Source organism: Cynocephalus volans, chromosome 10, assembly GCF_027409185.1.
Source record: "Cynocephalus volans isolate mCynVol1 chromosome 10, mCynVol1.pri, whole genome shotgun sequence".
In the NCBI taxonomy this organism is placed as follows: Eukaryota; Metazoa; Chordata; class Mammalia; order Dermoptera; family Cynocephalidae; genus Cynocephalus; species Cynocephalus volans.
Window position 1 is genome coordinate 123,038,402 of NC_084469.1, and position 19,947 is coordinate 123,058,348.

The 19,947-nt window shown below is 44.0% G+C and overlaps 1 protein-coding gene across 1 annotated transcript in view; it reads right to left on the minus strand.

Moving 5' to 3' along the window:
* Positions 1–7,621: 7,621 nt before the first annotated feature.
* The window catches only part of VAT1L (vesicle amine transport 1 like), a 149,450-nt gene continuing 137,124 nt past the window's right edge, over positions 7,622–19,947 (minus strand). The window contains exons 8-9 of the mRNA XM_063109123.1: positions 7,963–8,046; positions 7,622–7,720 (exon numbers count right to left, since the gene is read on the minus strand). Coding sequence (XP_062965193.1) covers positions 7,622–7,720; positions 7,963–8,046 — 183 coding nt within the window. The remainder of the gene's footprint in view (positions 7,721–7,962; positions 8,047–19,947) is intronic.

Below are 19,947 nucleotides of genomic sequence, written 5' to 3' on the forward strand. Positions count from 1 at the left end.
TAATAATACATGTACTATCTCTATTTGGGTTCCACCAAGGTAGCTCCCAAAACAAGGACTTTGGTGGAGGTGATTTCTTTGGAAGATGATCTTAGGAAGCAGGAGTGGGAGAGGGGAGAATGATGTAAGGAAGGAAGAAAAGCCAACAGGGCATGCTGATGAGTGAGTTCCTTTGTGTGTACCTTGGGCTTGTTCCTACCAAGGGGACCCTTGAGATACTGGGTGGAACATGCCTCAGCATCATGGCACCAGAGGACGGGGCATCTGCCGCATTTATCTACTGGTCAAGGCTGCCCCATTCTCCACTGCAGCAATTCTGGGTTACCCTCATGCCTTTGTGCTCTGTGGTGCTGGAGTAAGCCTGCTGGCACAGAAGAAGAAAGACCACTGCAGGTGCTTGAAGCAGGAAGCTGTCTCCATGCCAGGAACTGTCTGCAGTTGCAGAACTCTGGTGTACCAAGACAATATGTGGTGGCATGTGCGGTGACTGCTACAAGGGCTTAAAACACTGTCTGGGCCACGATGAGCACTCAACATCCCATTGCTGTGGTGGACACAGGTTTAACTGCCCAGCATCCCTTACCATGAGGATCTACTCTTCTGTCACTTGACATGGTTTTGGTAGGGTTGTCAATCAGGTTGCCCACTCCCATCATGGCCAGTCACAGGAGTGGGCACATGACCCAGACTGACCAACTGGAAGAGACATTGCTCTGCTTCAATGATTGGTTTATGAATGGGCATGTGACCCAAGCTGGGCTAATCAGAGCCTTCCTGAGAGTACCTCAATTTACACTGGTGCTAGTGAAGAGAAAGTTCTTTTTTCTTGCCAGGAGGTGAGGCATACCACTCCCAGGAGGCAGTTAAGCTGGAACTGGTGGCCTCTCTTCCCCAGCTACTGGGAGAAGCTTGTCTGTCACATGGAGTACCAAGTTCTAGACTGGACTCCTTTACTTTCTGACTGAGTGCACTTGGGCAGCCCATCTAACCTCTCTGAAATCTAGTGTCTGTGTCTGTAAGTGGGGATGATGCCTACTTTAAGGTATTGTTGTGATTTGGTGAGGGTATGTGTAAAGTGTTGGCAAATAGCAAGTCCTCCATATACGTTAGTGCTGTTTTCATTTTTGCCTTGATTTAGTTTTATTCTGGAAATCTCCTAACTCTGAGCTGAGGCAGTTTTTTGAAAATGATTCCAATCTTTATGAGTGTTAGGGCTTGTTAGCATTACGCATGCCAACATGGGTTTTTGTCCTGTGTTAGTTTTGACTTCTGTAGGTGCTAATTTACTTTCTGGGGCCTCCCATGGGGAAGACACCCCAACTCCCCACAAAAAGCCTGCACCAGCATCCCCTTCTTAGTTCACTACTCCTGAAACAGAGAAGTGTTCTTTTTTTCCATCTCATGACAATTTAGTGGCTGCCTTAACTCATGTATGAATTGACTGTGAATGGAGCTTAGGAAACTGGCCAAACAACTATTACTCCAATATGGTGCTCCCATGTGTTCCACCTCCCATAGTTAGACCAAGCAAAATGGTGAAATTCATTTTGGGAAGATTTCCCCTGGTCTTCTCTTACCTGAGACCATTCTCCAGCAATCCCTTAATTAATCCCTCCACATTTAGTACAAAATTCAGAGCTCTCGAAGTGATACTCATGGATTTCCATAATCTGGTCCCATCAATGTCTTTTTTCTTGATGCATGCAATAGCTAAGTGGACCATTCCATGCCTCCCCATTACTATGTCTAAAGATAGTTGCTTCTCCAGATAGCTCTCTTCATCTGCTCCTGATAGATGTCTTTCATCAATTACAGCACTTTTTACCACTCAGTGCACATAAGCTCTCAGTACCAGGCTCTCAGGCTCTACAAATAAATTGCCATTTACACAAGAGATAAAACTTGTTTATTATCACATCGCCAAACTATGAGCTCCTGGATAATAGAGGCTATGTATTTCTAAGACACTAAAAATATTACTTTAGAAACATGCTAGGCATTTGATTAGTCTCTATTGAATGAGTGAAAAACCTTGTTTCTAAGGCAGTCGTAATCTGGTTTCTGGACTAGAATCTGTGGGTCATGGTTGCAATAGAGTTATGTCTATACTGTTACATTTCATCTTTACAACAAATCTAGGACATATAACACAATCACCTCTGTTTTAATAGGAGAAAGCTCAGATGCCAAGCAGTTGCCCAAATTTGACTCCTGGTTTGAAAGATTCCAAGGCTCAAGCTCTTTATCACTGCACATGTGTGGAGATGCATGCCTGTGCTGTGTTGATGGTTCAGTTGCTGATGTCTGAGTTATCCCTTTGTTTGGGTGTTCAGGTGCCAATTTGAATAACTGGGGACATATTTCCCACCATCTTTGCTTGGCTGGTAATAGGCATTCTGCCCATCCTGCTCATGCCAGAGAATACAAACACCCACCCCCCATACAAACCTGAAGGTGAAATATTGGGATCTATATATTCTCTGTCATTAAAAAAAAAAAGAAGGAAGCTACTTGGTATTTCCTAAGCATCCCATTCTTTCCAGCATCGGCAAATGAGGGTAGGGAAAAGAAGCTAATGTTTATAGAGTGCTGGCTATGTGCCAGGTCTTATGCTGTGTGCTTTAATTGCCTTATTCTTGTGAACAACATCTGCACATCTTTTAAGACTTTGCCTGAGCATCACCTCTTCCATGGACATTTTCCTTGCCATGCCCTTCCATCATGGAGTTGACCTCTCCCTACTTTGTGACCCTATTATGCCCTCTACCATTGCATCTTTGAAGCTATGTTGTGTATCTTGGTGTCCATTTCTGTCCTTGCTCTAGACCTGTCTTTCCAATAGGGTAGCCACTAGTCACAGGTACTACTGAGTATTTGAAATGTGTCTGGTCCAAACTGAGATGTGCTATAAATAAAAAATACATACCAGATTTTAGAGTCTTAGTATGAAAAATAGAATGTAAACTATCTCATTAACAATCTTTATGTTGACTATATGTTGAAAATGATAACACTATATATACATTGGGTTAAATAAAATATATGAAAATTAAATTTATTTGCTTTTTTTTACTTGTTTAATGTGACTACTAGAAAATTTAACTTTGTATGTAGTTCACATCATATTTCTATTAGATAGCACAGCTTTAGGCTACAAATTTCTTGAGGAAGGGTCTGTGTCTCATTTTCTTTCTATTTCTAGAACCCGGAACAGGGTCCTGCCACCAGTAAATGTTCATTAAAAGTGTCTTGAACAAACACATGGTATTACGTAACATAGAGCCCCAGGTTTTCCTGGCCCCAGTGAAGAAGAGACCTGTAACTTGGAAGCAAGACCCCAGTGAAATTTTGCTCTCCCCTCTGAGTGAAAACTCCACTCTCCAAGAGAAGGGACCCATCAGCAGAACAAGAATCAAAAAAGAAGAGGTGACATGAGGTAATGGGATAGCTGGAGTGGGGAGTGGTTACTAAGACTGGAATATGGTTTGTGGAAAACCTCAAAGGCCTCCAAAGCCTCCCCTTTGATTGCAGAATAAAAAGTAAGCTCCCTGGACAAGTTACAGCAGGAGCCGTGGCATCACTTCCACGTCCCCTCGCTGTTCCTGCACCCTCCTCTGGCTCCCTGTGGCTCCCTGTCTGAGGCCATTGTCTGGCCACAGCAATGTGCATGACAGCAGTGGCAGGGAAGCCACTCCCTTGCTGACAGTCCTCAACCATGGTGCATGGGAGTCGATGGATAAACACGACCGCGTCCCCACCCTTCAGGTGGGACAATTCTGCGGCAGGAGTGTCCCACGGTGGTAACCTGGCTGTCCACACACCCTGACTTGGCATCTTTCCTCTTCTCTCTTACTTTTCCACTCCCCCCATGTGCTTCTTGGGATCACCTCCCCGACACCATTTACCTTCAAATCCTTGTTTCAGAGCCTGGTTTTGCAGGACCCAACCCAGGGCAAGGGGAATCAAGGTGTCTGATGGCTGACTTCTGACCACCTTGGGGCTCATCTCTTATCTCTCCTCCCATTAAGCCCTGCAGTGACTGGTAGTAATCACCTCCACACCCCAAGCCTTCATGTCACAACATTGCATGTCCGTGTTCCTTTCCTTAGAAATCCAAGATTATCAGTTTGGCATTCAAAGACCCCCGAGCCTGGTGCCGATGGCCTACCCTAACCTCATTCAAGCTGCTAAAAATAATTTTGTTTCCAGATGCTCCTAGGCCTCCTTCCCATTATTGGAGTTATAAGCAAAGGTGTGGATTTTTGTTTAGATTCCAGTTTTTGGACTGTGTTTAAATGTGACAGTGCACCAGTACTGGCTATGCGTGGCCCTGAGATTTACACAGAGAATGTGAGCGTAAAATAAGAATAAATGAAAACATCTTTAGTACAGTGACTTTATAAGAATTTTACTGACAATGTGACTAACTTTTATACTTTGTAAATTCAGGTTTATATATGCGGCATTTTATTGACACGGGGCCTGGCTCTATTTTGTCGGCTTCTCGCTGAGAAATACGGTAAAACACATAAATATGGTAAAACAGCCTTCCCGATCATAAATTCCTCTTTCATGAATCCCTAGCCCTTGGAGATTGACTTTCATGTATCTCTTTGATAACCGTGAGGCCTTTAGATCATGAAAATGAACACTTTTGAGATGTGTGAGTTTTAAAATCAGCACTTCTCCTAACATTTGGAGGGGCAGGAAAAAAAATGCTTCTTGACATGCAAATTATTTGCCTAAAAGCAAAACATATTTACAAGCCTATCCTTGAAACCAGAGGTAACAGAATCCCTAAAGAGTTTCAAGTGAGCAAAGGACGGTGCTTTGAAGAGCCTCCTATTTTACCTTTATTTAAGGTGTGAGGCCACGTGATAGGTTGGTTAAGAGGGTGGATTCTGGCAGCAACGGCCTGGCTTGAAAGTGGCAAGTCCTGGCTCTGTCACTTACTAATGTGTGATCTCAGGCAGGTGAAAAACTTCCTGTGGCTCAGTCTTGTCACTTGGATGTGGGCATAATTGTAGACCTTACCTCTTAGGGCTGTTGGGAGGACAAGTGAATTAGTATTTGTATAGTGCTTTTAGCAGCATATAGTTGGTGATTTATAAATGTTTATTATAATTATTGTTGTTTTATCATTTTTATTATTATCTATATTATCATTATCATTCTTATGTAACATGTTTCACGTTTCTTTTATCCAGTGGTTTCACTTTCTAGCTTGAGGGAACCTGGATGTCTTTAAAAGCTTTTATCATCTGGGGATGCTCCTCTCACATTTAAATTTTTTTTTCTTTGTCAGGTGTCCATTTTCTGCATATTAATAGTGGGCTCTCTTATCCAGCAACAATTTATGTGGAGTCACTGATGCCCGGAGAAGTGATGCTATGCTGAATACTTTATTTATATTTTTTATGTAAACATAATTTGCTTTGTAGGCACAAGATAACAAAAGCTCTAAAGCCACAAATACATTAGACAATGTTTCAGTTCACTCCCATCAAGCTTAAATTACAGAGAAGCCTTCACAGTTCCTTTAAGGCAAACTGAGACGTTCTTACACTTCAGAAAAACGATCATGAGATGGGAAAGAAGGTGCTTTAAAATGAGAGTACATTAAAAGGTTTTTTTAAAATGGTATTTCCCCCATTCTTTATGGCAGAAATTGATCTTATTGGTCAAGCTCTAGTTTTCTCATTGTGTATTCTCAGGAAATAAAAGGGTTTTCATTAACCAGCTGGAATAATTCGTGATTACCGGATTAATGCTGGCTGAAAAATAGATTTGGGAAGGAATGATTTTTCATGCTTCTCCTCTGGACATGCCAAAGGCTGTCTGGATTCTGAATGTAGTTGAGTTCCTACTCCCTGCAGATGAAAAGCCCTAATATGGCCAGTGGCTCTTTGCTTCTCCAGACCCAGAAAATGCCATTTCTGCCCAGCTTACTAGGCACGTCGCTTGGCCAGTGGTTCTTCAGATCTGCTTTTTGGCCTGGTTATGGGAGAAACATGGCCGATAATATAGCACTTAGCAAAGGTACTGGGGAATAAACACCCCATTATCTTTCTAGATGGCCCAGAACAGGAATACTGGTGAGTCCTGGGGTAGGAAGGGGAGATGATGTTGGTGTTCTCTTTGAAGATGCTCTCATCCACTGGCTTGACAGATGGCAGCACCCTTTCTCACCTTCATATTTTACAGGTACACAATGAGGAGAAACTCCCTTCAGATAAATATTTGGCATAAATAAGTCATCATCACAAACTTAGGATAGGAAAAAAAAGAACATGATGAATGAGGTGACATTTGTTACAAAAGGACTTCAAACAGGTAATTGTTGAAATTTATTCCCATCAATTGGGGGAAGAGTTGGGTCCACCCTAAGGCTTGTTGGTGGACAAACTGGGCAATGCAGAAACCCTTTGGTGTCTTCCTCAAGAATAATTGGCTTTACCTTTGAAGCTCAGTCAAGTGGGGTGGGGGTGGGGCTTAGGAGCTTAGGAGCTGGAAAATTGAGCGGGCATGTGCAATCGAGTCATTTGGTCCCTGATTTGTAGAATCTGCACCGTGGTTTTATGTATCAGAGGGGAGGAACTGCACATTTGGCAGCAGATGCAGAACAACCACCTTTTGTATCACTAAAGTTTGCTACATGTTGAGACACGCTTTTGGCAAGAAAAAAGATACTCATTGATTTTTTGAAATATGGTCTGCAAGGGAGCCCTTCCTTGGGGGATCCACAGTGAACGTGGCTGCTTACTACCAGGAATTGAAAATAGCAAAATTGGGAATGCTGATGGCAAGGGTGAAAACACAGGCAAGTCTCAGCCATGACTTCTGAATTAAGCCCATATGTGTCATTTTCTTAAAATTAAAATAAAATATATATGAGATGTGATTTTGGTGGAGAAATCTCTGTGGCTAGTCCTCAGACTCAGGCTGTTGACCCATCTTCTATCCTGAAAAATCCACACCAGCCTCCCTGTGTTTATGGATGAAAACCAGTGAAAGGATCAAAAGCCAGAGGTTAGAGGAGAGTGGCTCAATTCCTTTGACCATAGTTGCTTCTCAAATGGAGAGAGAAAAAATGCTGTTTGGAGAGGTTCTAAATTTAGGAGTTCACAAAAACATCTCCTGGCCTACCCTTTTTCTGCCGGCCAAATTGGCAAGTGCTCTTGTTGAGGCATGAGTGACTGGCAGCAGAAAGTATCATTGTCCTGAAGAATTCTAGGACCTAGAAAGTGGTCTGTGACAACACCTTTCAATCCAAACTTGTCTCTGCCCATGTTTGGTCTCTTCAGCATTGGGCTTGTGGGCTTGTATTCATTTGCAAGGCTGTTCTGGAACTGTCAAGAAGGACCCAAAGATGGATGGTTTTGACACAGGGAAGAGGGGAGAGTGAAATGCACAGATCAGGAAGGGACATAATACTGCATGGAGTGGGATTGGCACTTAATTTCATAAACAACAGCGATCAACAGCTTTTTAGCTCAGCTGACTGCAGACAAACACGACGTGCACTGGACTACAGCATTTGTTCACTGGGGCACAGAAGAATTTTCTCAGCTGGGTCCTCTTCTTCCAGACCATCCTTTACATTCTCCTGTTGGGGCCTGGGTTACTGGATAAATGGCATACGCTCCTTGTTCTCACTGTCACCCTCATGGTCTTCCTCCTCTTCCCCTGCCTCGCTGGTCTCCGTGCTGTCATTGGCCATCTGTAATTCAACAAAGGATGTTAGTTACCGAGGCAGACCTCTTGCTTTTATCCTTTCCTGTTGGTGCCCTCAGATTGCTCTTAACATTCTCTCACGGAAGACTTTCCTTCTTAGCATTCATCACGTGATTACCCCTGGTCTCCTCGCAGAGCTCACAAGCTGCCCCACCTGTGCCTGCCCCTGATGGACTCTTGGTACAACTCTCATGTTGAAATGAACAGATTCCCCTGCTTTCCACTCACCAGTGGAGTCGGGGTCTTTTCAACATCCAGAATTAACTTGCCGATGTTCCCTCGGTCGTGGATCCTCTGCATGGCCTCCTTCACCTGGGAGACAAAGTGAGAAACAAAAGCGCTGGTTAGGTGAGATGTTGCCCAGGTGAAAGGGGCTCCTGGAAAAGTCAACCCATCGTCTGCCCACTAGAGGGCGCTGCGGTTCAAGCCTGGTGGCTGAGCCCGCGATGTTTCTTGAACATTGGAGTGCAAATAAATTCTGGTGGGGCCAACTCACACACTCTGATATTATGCAAGCGTCTCCCGAGTCTGAAAAATAAGGGTGATAGCTTTTGAAATAAGTAGATAAACTTTTCTTTAAGAAAAGTGGAGGTGGGAGGGAGTTCTGAGTTCTGTTACGTGATGCAGGGTGGCAGGGCATATCAGTCAGACTACATTTTGACCAATAAAAGTATTTTTTGAGGGTCTTGTGCCCTGCTTACTTAAGTGTTATATAACTCTGATTCATAGTTTGGCTAAATTGACCCATTACTCTGAGCTGAACTACATTCAAGCAAATTCCCATGATTCCTGGTTTTTGGAGGGAAATTTGGTCTCCGCCTAAGTGGAGTCTTCCCCAGAACTAGCATTCTCCCCAGAAAAGATGACGTAATGTTTCCTTTCAAATGTGGGGGCTTGTCAGACCGATGGATGTCTCCCGGGGCCCTCTGAATAAGCAAGGTATGACAAAATACGATTTATGTTTTGAGCATTTCATTCTGTTGCTGTGTGGAAAATGACCTGTAGGGGGCGCTGTGAGGATTAAGTCAGACAAGGAAAGGACAACGGAACCAGGCTCAGGTGCGTCCTCCACATCTCTGAGTGAAATCTAAATGGAAATACGACATCTTCTGATTTTTTTTTTTTAAAAAAGAATTACAGTAGATCTAGCCTAAATATTTTCCCTGAAGCCTCAAATTTTTAAATATTTTTGTTCATTCATTCAGTCCACAAATATTCATTCAATGTTGCTTCTAGGCTGGATGCTATGGTTAAAAAGAAATTAAACAGTAAGATACAGTACCGGTCTTTGAGGAACTCAACCCATGGCTGATGAAGCAGTGTTGGCTTATGTAAAAACCAAAGCCTCCTACTCATTTGGACAAAAACTTGACAGAGCCATTAAAATGTTTGTATTCTAATTGCTTTTCGGGAACTTTATCCTAAAGACATGTTCAAGTTATAGTAAAACAAACAAACAAACAAACAAAAAACTTACCACACAAAAGATACTCAGTCACAGCATTGCTTTTAATGGCAAAACACTGAAGCAACTTATATGTCACAGCATAAGGGGTTGGTAAAGTAAAGGATGGCTCTTGTAGTTATCTACTGAATGAAAATGTTATACAGGTGTTACAGGTTCAGCCTTCTCCAGATGAGCCTGTAAGTGAGACCACAGCCCAGAATATAAACATATATACAGCTAATTATAAAATTATATGCAGGATCAAATATTTTGCAGTAGTGCTAAATGAGAAAACTGACATCCACATTTTTGTTTACGTCTCCATCAAAACATGGATATTCTAAAATGATCAGAAAGGGATGTGGATAGATATATAATAAAACATTATGTAGGGAAAATGGTGCCTTTTAACTCTAGTGTCTAAATGTTGTTATTTGGTAACATTATCAAATTAATATTTAATATAAATTAAATGCGGTCTTTAAATACTCATTTTAAAGACAGTCTTTGGAAAACCTGGCATTGGTTAGAATCAGCCTCTGTCTTATAGTCTGATAGTGTCATACGATTGTTAAATTTCCCAACTCTGATGCACAATCTAGTAGATTTCTTCTATTTCTATGGTGAACATTGCTTTCAAAGTGCTTTCATATTTGGTCATAACAATAGCGACTACTCACTGAGAATCTTTATATCTCGTGGCGGGCAGCTTCTAAAGTGGCTCTCAGTGTTCCTGATTTCCTGCTGCTCATGCCATGTCGTCCCCTCCCCTTGAGTGTGGGCTGGACCTAGCAACTTGCTTCTAACCAATAGCACATGGAAAAAGTGATGAGGTGTCACTCCCAAGATTAGGTTGAAGCTCAGCAGCCCCTCAAAAATTAGGTGGAAAATTCCACAGTGCCTGAGTCCCTGGACTTCAGTTTTTATGCAGTATACTAGCTAGTGATTATAGTGAATTATACTTAAAAGGATGAAGGAAGGTAGTTACATGCAATGGTCAGAAAGTTTCACCAGGTATAAAGTAACAGTAATCATAGATCTGAGTCACAGTTATAGACTTTGCATCCCATTTTTTGGGGGGGAGGATACAGATACGATCACTGATGAATGTCTCTACATCTCTCTACATCTCAGAAACCAAGACCTCCCCCAAAGGAGACTCATAACTACCCACTGACTGTTGGAATGTAAGCCCCCAAGACTGAAAGGAAGATTCTAAGGATAACTTGTTGATTGCACAACTGCCCCCCAGTCAGCACTGTCCATGAGCTGATCATGCACCAAGATCCTTACTCATGATTTTACCCTAGGTAAACCTTTGTCACCAAGCAATCAAGGAGCTCAGATATTTAGCATGAGCTACCCATCCTCCTTGCTTGGCACTTTGCAATAAAATGCCTGTCTTTCCATTATTGCCTATCTTTCTATCATTTCCATCCTGGTGTCAGTGTACTGACTTTACTCCATGCAGGTGAGTGAATCCTGGCTCGATTCAGTAAAAAGGTTATAAAAGACCATGACTCCCACCGTGTAGTCTCTCTTTCTTGGCCTCATCTGACAGAAGCCACCATGTTGTGAGCTGCCCTGTGGAGAGGCCCACGTGGCAAGGAGCTAAGGGAAGACTCCACCAACAGTCAAAGAGGAACTAATACCTTCAGTCCAAAAGCCTGTGAGCAACTGAATCCTGCCAACAACCACTGAAAGAGCTTGAAAGCAGATCCTTCTCCAGACGAGTCTGTAAGTGAGACCACAGCCCAGGCCGACACTTGTTTGCAGCCTTATGAGAACCAAAGGGCCAAGCCAAGCCATGCCCAGACTCCTCATCCATAGAAACTGGGGGATCATAAATACTGTTTAAGCCACTAAATTTTGGGGGTAAATGCAGTAATAGCTAATATATTCTTACCTTGCATACATCCTTTTTACCTTGCAAGATATAGAGATGTCCCTTGGTATCCAGCACCCTCACAGATACCAAAATCCATGGATGCTCAAGTTCTTTTTTTTAAATTAACATTTAATTTTTAAAATTCAATTGACACATTGTAGTTATACATACTTACAAGGTAAATCTGATGTTTTGATACATACATACATTATATAATAATGGGGTCAGGATATGTAATCAGTTAATATATCAATCATCTCAGGCATTTATCATTTCTTTGGGGCAAAAACATTCAAAAGCCTCTCCTCTAGCTATTATGTAATATACAAAACTTTGCTGTTAACTATAGTCACCCTCATGTGCAATGGAACATCAGATCAAGTTCTCCATATAAAGTGGCATAGTATTTGCATATAACCTACACACATCATCCTGTACACTTTAAATCAGCTCTAGTTTACTCATAATACCGAATACAGTGCCTACATATCACTTCATTTACATGAATTCAATGTAGCGCTTGGCGTGGCAAATTCAAGTTTTGCTTTTTGGAACTTTGTGGAATTTTATTTCCCAAGTATTTTCCATCTGTGGTTGGTTGAATTCATGGATGTGAAACCCACTGATATGGAGGGCTTACTGTATTATGCCCATTTTACAGATAAGTACCCAGAGGCCCCAAAATAGAAGCAATTTGCCCAAATAATACATAGTTATTGGTGACAAATTGTGGTTCAAACTCAGGTCTACTAGACTTCAAAACCAACGCCTTTGCCCGAATCTGCCCAGATCCACTCTTCCATTTGATTCTCAAAGGCAGAGGACAGTGGTAGGTAACATCTCACAGTCTCACATAATGACTCCCCAGAATCAATTGTTTATCCCCCTGGTATGTCATTAAGCACCTGGAAACTCCTTGGCGATTAGGAACAACTTCTAAGCTGTTTTTCCCATAACACAGAGCCCAGGGAAACTGAAAAGCTATTTTCTCACCAGTTAAAGCTTATTGAGATGCTAGGAAAAAAGCCCCCTGCAGTGCTGCTCTAATCTGCATGCTTTTTGGACATGAAATAAACTGCCTCCTTGAAGTTCCCTAGGTGAGAGATGGATAAAGGGTTGGGAGTATACATTTAAGTAGTCTGATTCCCGGCCATGCTGTTTGAATTTCTACCCTCTTCTCAGGCTGCTCTTGGAGATGTGAAAGATCCCTTCTGATGACAACTTGGAAAGAAACTACCACTTTTTGATCGATTCATTATCAAGCTACAGGGTGAGGCACTTTACATATGATGTTTCATTTTATCCACATACCAAGCCTCATAAGTGATATTTGCATCACAGTTTCACAGATGAAAAACCCAAAGATGAAATCCAATGGGTCCACCTCTGGTCGCCATCTGAAAGGTGATGGGAACCACGTGGGAATTAAGAGAGCAGCTTTCCTTTTCAGGACTCTGGACAAAATTCAGGATTGGGCTTTGCTGTTTACACCCCAGAACTGCCCTCAAATAACACCGTGGGAGGGTAGAGTCTACAAAAAGAGACTTTGCTTTCAGGTTAACAGTGTATACATGGAGGTATCCCTGTGGGTGACAGCAGAGTTAGCGGTGAGGGGCTCCAGAAAGCTCAGTATGGGAGGACTTGTCTCCCTTGAGGCTGCCACAGAGATTGTTCTAGAGCACTCTTTTGCTTAAAACTTTTCCCCATTGTATTCCAAAGAAAGATCTAGAAGACCTTCATTGCCGAATATGGAAGCCAGTAGTCACACTGAGCACTTGAAACATGGCTAGTGCAAACTGCGTTCCCCTGTCAGTGTAAAATACACATCAGACTTCAAAGACTTAATAACTATAAATCAAGAATACAAAATATCTCAGTAAGAACCACTGACATTAATGAAATGTTGAAATAATAACATTTAAAATATATTGGGTGAAAGAAAGCATATTATTAAAATTAATTTCTTGTGCTTTTTTGAATGTGGCTACCAGGAAATTGAAAACTTTGCACATGACTTACATTATAATTCGGCCGGACAGCACCGGACTGGATGTTTCAGGAGCTGAGGACTGTTGCCTTTCTGGCTTAATTGGCTTCCCTTCACCTCTGCCACTCCCTCACTCCCACCATGCAAGGTGCATCTGAAGCTCACTGGGCTCTCAGCTGTGCCTCTGTATGTCCTGGGTCCCTTCCTGGAGTGCCTTGTCCCAGAGCTAACTCAAATGTGTCTTGTGGCTGTCAACTCAGGTGTGGGCTTTTCTGGGCATCTGCTCTGTGCCCCCCACCCGACCCTCACAGTCTGGCCTAAGTACTTCTGTTTGGGCTCCTTTGGCACCTCAGGTCAGTTAACACCACCACCCCTACCCACAGGCTTGTAATTTTCCCATTGGCCTCTCTCCTATGTTGTGAGTCGGTAGACCAGCACCATCTCATAGATTACTATTTCTTATATTTATAAGTCGAACCACAAGTGTGACTAAAATTTTTCTAAGTAGTCACATTAAGAAATGCAAAAAGAAACTGATGGAATTAATTTTAAAAATTTTTTAAAAATAATATATTTTCTTGAACCAAATATATCCAAAATATTATCATTTTAATATATACTCAACATAAGAAGGCATTAGTGAGCTCTTTTACATTTTTTTTTTTTTTGGTTTTTTATTGTATGTGTTTTTGGGATCCAGGGTGTATTTTGCACTTACAGCACATCTCAATTCAGACCAGCCACACTTTAAGTGCCCAGAGGCTGCAGGAGGCTCACAGCTACCCTACTGGAGAGTGCAGCTCTTGAGCGGCACACTGGTGTCAACCTCAGAGTCCTCAGTGCAAAGGAACGTCTGGCACATGATAGCCTCCAGAATGAATGAATGAATAAATGAATGAATAAACAAATGAACAAAAAAGTGGACATGTGGAGAGAATGAGGTACCATGGGCAGATCCTCACCTAGAAGTTTTTGTCCTCCTGTCTACCCCACATCCCAGAGCCTCTGGCCTGGGCAGCTGTCTCTTGGTGGCCTGCTCAGTGCTGCCTGGGTGGCCCAGTGGAGTCTGTTCATAATCAGGGCCATGGTCCCCCACACCCAGTCTGAGACACCACTGCTAGCTGCTATCCAGATCTGGTCATGGCAGCTGGATTTTCCAGGGCTGGGGATTCTGGATATACTCAGGCTGTCTCCACCAAAGCTAGTTGCCCAACAAGAGAGTGGAGAGAAGAATTTGAGTAATGTCATTTAAACACCTCAAGATGCCAACATCCTGAGCACAGAGCCCATCTGGGCCTTTCCTCACACTTCTGGTCTCCGGGAGGACACGTTGATGGCATCCCAAGCGGATGGGGGCAAGAGGCCGTGGGAACATCACAAGGCTGAATCCCAGGCTCTGCTTTGACCTGGTAACGTCATCCCAACAAGTTGTTTTATCTCTCTGTGCCTCACCTTACTCACATGTTCAATGACAATAGCTGTACTACTCGTTCATTCATCCGACAGTGCCAAAGCCCTGTGCCAGGAGCTGGGCGAGACCGATGTGCTCTGTCTGTCCTGAGGGAACCACAGTTTCCCTTATTAAGTAGGCTCGTCATCAAAATAAGAATTTCACAATTAAAAAAAAAGTGCTATGGAGTGAACTGTCTTCCATTATGGAGAATGAATGGTGAGGTGGGGCTGAGAGCCGCCTGGGTGAGCAGTATCACTGGGAGAGGCAGTGGTAGGCCAAATAATCCCACCTCCGCCCTGATGATGGCCATGCCTTAACCCCTGGAACCTGTGAATATGTGTCCTCCCATGGCAAAAGGGATTCTGCAGGTGTGGCTAAGTTAAGGATCTTGAGATGGGGAGATTATCCTGGATTAGCTGGGTGGGCCCACTGTCATCAGGAAGGTCCTTGTACAAGGGACGCAGGAGGGTCAGGGGCCGAGAAGGAGACATGACAGCGGAAGCAGAGTTTGCAGCAATGCCTTTGTTGGCAGGGCCTGCAGGAGCTGGAAAAAGCAAGGAAATGAATTCTTCCCTAGAGTTTCCCCAAGGAATGCAACCCTGCCAGCACCTCGATGTTTGGATTTGTGATCTCCAGCACTATGAGATAACATATTTATGTTGTTTAAGCTATTCAGTTCATGGTGATTTGTTACAGCTGCAGAAGGAAACTCGTACAAGTGGGTTTAAGGAGGTGATGGAGAAGTGGGAGCTGTAGGGCGAGCAGGAGCCAACATGGAAAGGGCTGAGCACGAGAGTCAGGGACAGGGAAGGGCGTACGCATTGGCTCCAGGTGGGTCAGATCCCAGGTGGGATCCTCTAAGAGAACAAGGGCAGGTGGAGAGAAAGGCAGGGCCAGGTTTGGGGTCTGGAAGCGGAAAGCTCAGCTGACCTTAAGGCACTGACCCAGCCACTCCTTGCACTACAGAAGGCCCTTTTTCTTTCTTTTCTTTTTTTTCTTTGGCAGCTGGCTGGTACAGGGATCCGAACCCTTGACCTCTGGAAGGCCCTTTTGTAGATTTGCAATTTTGCTTTTAAAGTCTTCTCAGATTGCTAAGACTGCTCATATCTGATTGCTTCAAACCTTTTCCATTCTGGGAAGTAGCATAGAGGAGTGAGCACAACTCCCCCATGACTCCATCCACATTCCCTTGTCTACCAACTGCGTGGGATTTCTGTGATGACACCAGACTGTACTGTGAAACCACGGGGGTCTCAGTAGGAATCCAGTCTCCCGCATTCACTGTGTGACCTTTGTTTACTCAATGTCTCTGTGACAGTTTTTTTTTTTTCTTTTCTGCAAAGTGGAGGTGAGGTTTTGTATCAATTTCCTATTGCTGTTGTAACAAACTACCATGAACGTAGTGGCTTGAAACACAAATTATCTTACACTTTTGGAGGTCAGAAGTCTGAAACGGCTTTTACAGGGCTAAGGTCAAGATGCTCACAGGACTGTGTTCCTTTCTGGAGACTCTAGGGGAGAATTCATTTCCTAGAATTTTCTGGCTTCCGGAGGAAGCCCCCCTGCATTTCTTTGCTGGCATGTCCCTTCCACTGTCTCCAAAACCAGGAGTGTCACATCTTCAAATCCCTGGCTGACGCTGGCTCTCCCACCTCCTTCTTTTAAGGACTCTTTTGATTACACTGGGCCTCCTGAATAATCCAGGAGAATATCTCCATCTCGTGACCCTTAACTTCATCTCATCTGCAAAGTCCCTTTTGCCATGTGAGGTAACAGATTCACAGGTTCTGGGGATGAGGATATGGACACCTTTGGGGGGCTGTTATTCTGCCTGTCACAGGTTTATACCCACCTCACAGAACTGTCATGAAGACTGAGAGGGACGGTGCCTGTTAAGCATTTGGCTCAGTTACTGGCACGGAGTAAACAGTCACTAACTGTCCACCTCCCACTCGCTCAGGACCAGGCTCCTTTTCTTGTTCCCTACGAGATTCTTTAGGAGAAAACTTGAGGGCCCAGCGCCCTCTACTGGATTTCTGAAACATATCCAGGTCCTCCTCCCCCTAGAGCTCTGAGATGTGGATGCCCGCACCCACAATATTATATTATAATATTAACATTATGCCCAAGGCCACATAATAGAAGGTGGACTCCAACTCGGTCCTGTCTGACTCCAAGGTCCAGAGGAGAGATTCCACTCTGAGACCTGGGCACCCCCTTAGAGGGCCCTACCCTGGTCTTCCTCTGCCTGTACCTATATATATGGGTGACAATTCCTACCTAGGGGGTGAGGATTCTGTGGGGTCACAGGGACAGCCACCTAGACTCAAAAGCCTCCTGCCAACGGTCACACTTCTAGACCATGATCTAGGTTCCTGGTCTCCAGAATTCTGTGCTCAAATGGCCCCAAGACTGTGTGGGGACTTTTCCCCACTATGTGAGCAAGACCTGTCCTGGTGGTGCAGGTGGAACTCGGGAGTGGGGACGGAAGGGACTGACTGTCGCTGGGGGCCTCCACCTGTACTCTTGCCCAGGGCCCAGTAGATGTGAGGGCCAGGCTCGGTCATGGGACATAGATTACATGTGTGACTGGCAGGACCTGATGACTGAACACAGAGACTGAGGGCAGAAAGAACTGAAGATGACTCACAGCTGACCAGGAGCACTACGATGCTCTAGATACCAGGCAAGTCAGAACGATGTGCAACAGTACAATGATAACGGCGATGATAGTAATAATAATAGTAATAATCCACTTCTGCATAGAGCTTCTTGGAGCTTCATTTTGGAAAAATAAACGTTAGCTCCCCAGGTGCTAGGTGTTTCACCTACAGTCACACAGCTGATAAGTGCAGGAGCTGGGATGGAGGGCCAGAGGCTGGAGGGGCCACGCCCAGTGCTTTCCCCTAGACCTCGTTTCCTCTCCAAGGAAGAGACTGAATTCAAGTCTGGTGTTATGTTTGAGGTCCTGGCTAGACAACCAGGGGAAAATGTCTGGCAGGAAATGCCTTGATATGGGCTTAGGAGACTGAATGGGGCTGAAGGGGCCAATCTGGGATTATCCTCAGTCAGATGAATCAGTGTAGTTCCACGTGGGTGTGTGTGTGGGGTCACCCAATGATCCAGTCCACAGTGAGAAGAGGGCCCTGGGAGCCTTGGAGAACATTGGTTTCTTCTCCCATCTCCATCCCTAAAATGTACATTGGAGACTGGAACAGGCCCAGGGATTTGGGACCCAGGGGTAGGGCAAGGCGGGGAAACAAGGAGAACAGCCCAGAGGAGGAAGGCTGAAGACTGGCAATAGCCCTTGATCCTGGGTAGATCGCGGTGCACGGAAGAGAACAGCCCTTTGCGGACATCCTGGAACTCCTGTCTCTTACTTTCTTACTGCTCTGTTAATAGACTCACAGGCAAAGAAGACTCTTGTTCCCCAAGCCCATCCTTTGCAAAGTGCCTCCGCTGTTTACCTCAAAGTTAAAGACAGACCACAGCACAGAGGCCACAGCATCCTAATGGAGGCTCTCAGAATAACTCATTTAAGAATATTTCACTGTGTAGCTAGACTCATTAATGCAGAGTTCCTGATCTGTTTACTTATCTCCAAAAGATTGCACCCTATCAGGGTTGATCTTGTGCTATTGAGTGGCGTTCAAGACTCAGAGCATGACTCATGGGGAAAATTTAATTGGCTCAACCTGTGTAAGCAGAGGAGCAGTGGTGACAGTCATACTTATTTCTGTCTGCAATGGAACTAGGAGAGAAAGGATTTCTGGAAGCCTCTATCAGGGCAGAGGAGGGTGCATGAGCTGCAGCCTTGGGTTTTTTTTTTCTTCTTAGGAGTTTGCTTCCCTCAGCCACTCTCTGGACTTCTCTGTTCCCCTGGGGGCTGTATCTACTGGGCCTCTTGTCCTATGGCTTCTAGTGGATTTGGCCAAAGAGAGATCCTAGCAGGAGATCAGAGAACAGGAGGAGGGAAAGTGAGGCATTTCTTTCTTTATTCCTGCCTTGAGACAGGTCTCTGGCAGTAGCTGTGACCCTTCCCAACTACAGCTCCTGCCAAGTCCCAGCTTCTTCTCAGAAATCTGTTGATAGACTTTTTTTCCCCTGTGCCCCTTCAGGCCCAAGGTCAGTAACACTTTCTTATTGTTGCTGGTTTCTGGGCATCTCAATATCCCTGTTGGTTTCCTTAACTCTGAAACATCTCAGTAAACATTCCCTTCGTTAAAAAGTCTTCAAAACCCCAGCTAAGTGTGCTGCTCGTTTCCTGGCAGGACATTGACTGACATGCTTGGTCACAATTTTTTTCTTTATTTGACAAATATATTGAGCATCTACTAACTGCTAAGCCCTGGGAAGATGATCATGAGCACACAGAGCACTGCCAACGTCCCCTGCTTCAGTCTATGGAGACACAGACGTAATCAGAGAACAATCCAAGCAAAAATAAGCTCGCCACTCGGTCATGGCCGAGGTGGTGCTATGAGAACGTGGACAGCAGATGTGACTTGGTTGGGAAGATCTGGGAGAACTTCTTGGAAGAAGAAGTGATAATTGAGCTGGAATTTAAAGGAGAAATAGGATTTAGCTATGGCAAGCGGGGAGAGAAGACCATTTCAAACAGAGGCAGCAGCATGAGAAAGGAGAGACTTAAAAAAGGCCAGTGGTCTTGGAGAAGAAAGAGCAAAGGTGAATATGGGGCAAAATTCTGGAAACGTAGGTTGGGGTCTTTGGTTCTATGTGTCAAAGAGTTTCCAAGGATACAGTTGCCTGCCCTGGATCATACAAATCTAGAATATCCTTCCATCTCCGCTTACCTTCCACCTGGGTGGTTAGTTCCTTCAGACTTGAGCAATGAGGGTTGACAATGCTCGATCTTTGTTTGGGGTCTCATTTAATGCTTCACATATTCAATTTCCTTTTGAATGGTGGGAAGGGCACAGAGTCATTAGGGTACAAATGACACCACTTAATAACCATAGCACTTGGCTTGTGCTATGAATGGTAATAAGCATAGCCACCGAAAATAGAAAAAAAAAAAAAAAGATGGATAATTCCACTGATCACTGTGCCTATTTGATGATAAATTAAAAGCTTCGAAAAAGAAGAAATGAGTAACACTATAATTAAGAAGCACAACTAACAAAGTTGTCTGTGGAATATTACTCATATTAACAATGTCCATCTTGGAAGGAACTGATGATCATTTAAAATCCAAAGTGGGTGTTTAAAAGTAACACGTTCATTGAAGTAGGCTTGGGATCTGGAATTTCTGGGTTCTGCCAAGTAGCTGCAGGAGTCTGAAGTAAGTGAGCCCTAAGATTTTGACCTCGATGGAAAAGTGACTGGAAAATTAAAATGTCAGGGACCATGGATCGACCCACTGGGAAGGGAGAGAAAAGATTCAAACATTCAATTCCTTTTTGCACCAGATGCATATG